Source organism: Nestor notabilis, unplaced genomic scaffold (genome assembly GCF_000696875.1).
Source record: "Nestor notabilis isolate BGI_N333 unplaced genomic scaffold, ASM69687v1 scaffold25820, whole genome shotgun sequence".
NCBI classification, from domain to species: domain Eukaryota; kingdom Metazoa; phylum Chordata; class Aves; order Psittaciformes; family Psittacidae; genus Nestor; species Nestor notabilis.
In genome coordinates this window covers 8532-13284 of record NW_009912968.1, presented here as the reverse complement: position 1 = coordinate 13284, position 4753 = coordinate 8532, and the positions used below count along the sequence as shown (strand labels likewise).

At 44.1% G+C, this 4753-nt stretch overlaps 1 protein-coding gene across 1 annotated transcript; it reads left to right on the top strand.

The window, feature by feature from the left end:
* Positions 1–660: 660 nt before the first annotated feature.
* Positions 661–4188, top strand: LOC104411676 (cytochrome b5 type B; the record flags this gene model as incomplete). Its single annotated transcript, XM_010022165.1, has 4 exons — positions 661–789; positions 1356–1382; positions 3263–3294; positions 4098–4188. Coding segments are annotated over 4 exons (279 nt in total), but the record flags the coding sequence as incomplete, so codon positions are not given.
* Positions 4189–4753: the final 565 nt, after the last annotated feature.

Genomic DNA, 4753 nt, shown 5'->3' with positions numbered 1-4753 from the left:
GTGGTTGGTTGTACAGTGGATGAATGCAGTATTGTTGGTGCTACACTAGAGTTGTAGCCCCTTAATGCCACTAGAACACATGATGCACTTCTCTGTTCTTTTACATTTATTTGACTGTCAGCCGAATACTGTTATTTTCTGAAGTATCTGAAGAACTAGAATATCCTTTCCTGGTGCCTGTGAAGGCAGTGTTGTCTTGTGCTTCACTAGCAGCTGAGTTGCCCCAGGACAGTTCTTGAGAAAATCATGCAGGAGAGTCTCCTCTGCAAGCAGAGGAGTCTGATTTATGCAGCAGAGCCCATGAAGAGCTACCTGAGGATATCTTTTCTTCTGTATTATTTTCTTGCCCTAATCCATTGTGGAATCACAGAAGGGGTAGCTTGGCTGTGGGGGACAAAGCTGTGCTCCCTGTGTACACTGGGGGTTTGCTTCTTTGGAAGGATTTTTATTATGGAAGGTATTTTCCAGGCTGTGCAGCATACATTATTCTCTGTGAATTCCTGAAGGAGAGGCTGAACAATTGAATCTTTAAAAGATTTCCTTGATAATGCTGGTTTGAGGCATCTGCGATGAATGGAAGAAAGGAAAGCAGGCAGGCAAAGGTACTCTTGTGCGTTTTTTGCATCTAGCCTGTTGCTCACCTGAAGTCTTATCTTCCAGCATCCAGGTGGAGAAGAGGTTTTGCTCGAACAAGCCGGTAGAGATGCCACGGAGAGCTTCGAAGATGTTGGGCATTCCTCAGATGCCAGGGAAATGCTCAAGCAGTACTACATAGGGGAGATCCACCCGGTAAGGACCAGCTGGCTGTTGCAACCTCTTTCAAACATAGGATAGGACTGTGTGAAAGTGTGATTCTCCTTTGTGTAACTCACTGAACACATACACTAAGATGTGTCTTGTGAAATAAGTCAGTAGTTAAGGGTTTTGGGCAGTCTCTATGTTGTCCAGGATTTCTGTTGAGGAAAAAGGATCTCTGTTGAGGAAACAAAACTAAATTAGTCTTCTCTTCTCACCATTTAAAACAGATTTCTCACTACAATTAAATTTAGGGCACTTAAGAATGTAATCTAATTGGTTTCCTCCTTTACTGGTGGTACCATAACTTCGCCTTGCCTTGTAATTTAGAGGAGTTCAAGAGTGTGAGAGATCACATGGGCATGGCACAAACACCAGCTTCCTGCCTGCTGCAACGACTCTGCCTTTGGGTGCTGAAGGAATGACTCCTTTGAAACCCAAGTCCAGGCAATCGCCCCTTTGATGAGGACTGTGTACAGAACAATTCCCTTGTAAAGACTGCAGGTTTCTCTTGAAGTCAGTGCTTACCTTTTTTTCTTCTTTTTTTTTCCCCTTAACAGCACGATCGTAAGAAAGAAGGTTCCAAGGTAAGCTATGAGTATTTTACTTTTCTGTTTTAATTTAATGCTGTGGAAATGATGCTCACAGAATGAAACAAAGAAGTTGTCACAAGCCTTTTTTATATGTTGTTTGTTTTTTTTTCCTGTGGAGCTTGTGGCTTTCTGTTTAAACAAGCTAAAGTAATGAATAAATCTTCCAAGCAAATTATACGTTGTTTTTGTTCTGAAGCTCAGCAGTCACCTTAGTGTGAAATTGGAAGGGTTTTTTGTGCCCTCTCTCCCCTGACATCAGCAATGTTATTTCCACACCTTGAGCCACAGGCTGGTTTTTGCATCACTCGCTATGTCCTGACCACTGAACTGTTGGTGGTGTTACATTCAAGCCAGGAGACAGGCACAGCCACTGTGGGGTTGGCTGTAAAACAAGAATTCTCTGTTAACTGCCCCGGTAATCACTGGTGTTGCTTAAAACTTAGGTACTCCTGGATTAGAACAGGGCACAGTGTTGCAAATATGCCTTTGAAATGGATGGGGAGGGGGAAATGGTAATAAATAGAATCCCGTAGGAGAGGTAAACATGTGCCTTGCAGCTGGCTTATCTTCTTGCTTGGTTTGAAGACTTGGACCAGGCGCAGCTTTGCCTTCAACAACACTTTCATTAGCTGCTGTTCAAAGCAGGGCAACTTGCAGGGTAGCAGGAACCAAGAGGGAAACTGTCAACAGAGGGAGTGGTGGCTGAAGCCCTTGGGAGTGTTTGCTTGCTGTAGTCATAGAGTAATTCAGGCTGTATGAAGCCTACACTTAGTTATATAGGAGTGCATAATTATGCATCTATTCACCTTAAAATTTATTGTTTCATTTAACACTGTTTCATAAGCAGGATCACAAATGTGTCTAGAAATAAACAGTAATCTGAGTAGTTCCCTTGGATATGAGTTAAATACTTTTTCTCTTCTGAAGAGAAAGTCCAGTGAGTTATGTGCTGCTAAGGCCTTTCTCCAGTGTAAACATCTATTTTAAAAGCAGGCCCAAGTGTAATTTAAAAACAGCAGCAAGAGGTAGAAGTCAGTAATATGAAAATAAATAGGGGGGAGCAACAACAAACAAATAAAAAGCTGTACATGTATATTCTTGTGATGCAGCTCAAGAGGTGGCTCCCCACAGGTAAGTGTCGACGTTTAGCAGCCACTGAATGTACTATGACAGAAGAGCAAGCACTAAGGCTCTCAGGAAATGGAGATAAAATTCTGTTCAGGATTGGCGGGAAAGGTGATTTTTGGTTGGTTATTGATTAAACTGGAGAGCAGCAACTGCCATCGAGGCTGTAGAGGTGACAAAAACCCAAGTGAGAATAGCAGCAGACTGGAAGGAGGATTTAAATTCTCAAGAGTTCTATGAAAGGAGGAGTGTGAAAGTTTGGAAACAGGCTGTGTGCAAGGGAAGAGCTGATGAGAACATTGTGGTTGTATGCTTCAGTGGTCAGGGAGCAGGATGGCAAATGGGAATGTGGGCAGGGGTTTGGAGAGGGCATCACACTGAAAGGATGGTCTGTATCTGAGTAGTAGTCATCGTCCCTAGTGTTTAAAAGGAACAGGCTGCTTGCAAGGTAATGAGCAAGACCTTTTACTGCGAGGGTGCAAGTTCCAGTGTGAAGTGGGTGACTGGGTGGGAGGGATTGGATTGATGGAAAGAATGTAGAGGGGAGGACAATGGCAGACGGCCCCAGACACATCCATCCTTGTGACAGAGGGTGGTCAGAAGAGGAGGGGAGGGTTATTTTTACTCTGTGTTTGTAATCGCACATTCAGTCTTCGTTGTTTCTAATCGCACATTCAGTCTTCATAGTCTCATAAGCACATGTTTAATGTTTTCTTTTTCCCCTGCTAACTCCCTGTTTCTTCCTTCAGAATCCAAGTATGACATCCTCAGGCCAATCAAGGTATAGTATCCTCTTAAAATAAGAGTAAGAAATCAAGGGGTTAGGACTCTCCCTTTGTAAAACTGCATTATTAACTGTAATGGGCAGGAAAAAAACCTGGGGATATTAGCGCATTGTAGTCCCTCTGCATTATAGGGATTATTTGGGTGGGCACTGCAGGCCACGGGGTGATACAACACAGTGATGTGCTTGTTTTTGGAGGCTCTTCACCATGACCAGCCCTGTTTAGTTGAAAATCCTTGGAGCCAGAACAGGGTCTTAGTCTTTCATAGCTGATGCAGAATCTTTTAGCTAAGGGGGCTGCTGAAGGTGAGCCTGTGGCCACTGGTTTATGAGTGAGGAAAATTTATTGTGGGATGGCTGTAGCAATTTCCATCCTTGAGACAACTCAGCTGTTTGTATAGCACAAATTACAGTCTGGCTTATTTAAGGAAAAACGAAACAAAACAAACCACCAACAAAAAAACCCAAATTGGTTTCTGTATGTGCCAGGCTGGAAGCTTCAACAATTCAGCTGCTGTTTTCTAAGGCACCAAGCCCCCTTGTAGGCATAGGGGCCTCTTAGAGGGGCTGAGCTGAGCACTGAGCTTGGGGACGGCCAGTGCTGCCCAGTCCTGAGAGCCACAGTCCCTTTGGCTGGTCTGTTAGGTGATGGGAGATGGGTTCCTAGAGTTCCCTGGGAGAAAACAGACATGTAATAAGTGATGAACATCTTGAATGAATTATTAACTTGCTATTTTCTTCTGTTTTATGTGTGTGTGTGTTTTGGTTTGTTGTGTGTTTGGTTTTTATTCTTCCTATAGTTTCTGGTCAACATGGCTAATCCCAGTCTTCGGAGCACTGGTCCTAGGTTTAATGTATCGCTATTACATGCTGGATGGGAGAACCTCTTGAACTGACCTTGCTGGGACCTCAGAAAGCCTGAAGAGGAGGGTGTGAGAGAGAATGCACACATGCAACACATGGAGTTCTGCTCCCCTTAACCTTTCCTGCCTTGCTTTTGGCTTTGTCTGTCAAGTGATGTTGAGATCCATGGGACCAAGCTAATCCCAACCTATCCTAACTCTGGGAGCTGCTGTACTTTCCTCCTGTGGTGGCAGGGCAAGTGCAGCTTCCTGGTATTCTCTCATTTGTGTGTGGTCTCCTCGTGTGTGCGTGCTTGTGCGCTCTCTCTCGTGTTCTCTCTTGGTCTCTGAAATAAACTACAGACAACATTTTTATTTCAATGCCTTTTTGTTAAGCCAGACGACATGAGACAGCTGCCAGTGAGCCTGTGGATTGCCTCAGTCCTTCACATAGCATTGTCAGACGTAAACTGCAAGTCGTCCAGAAGAGATGGCCAGAGATCTGGTTCCACAGTAACTATCCCAGTGCATGCAGGCAACACTAACTGGAGCAGCAGGAAGTCGTTAGCTTTGCTAGCTCTTTCTGTACTTGTCGTTTTTAACGGTTGAACAAA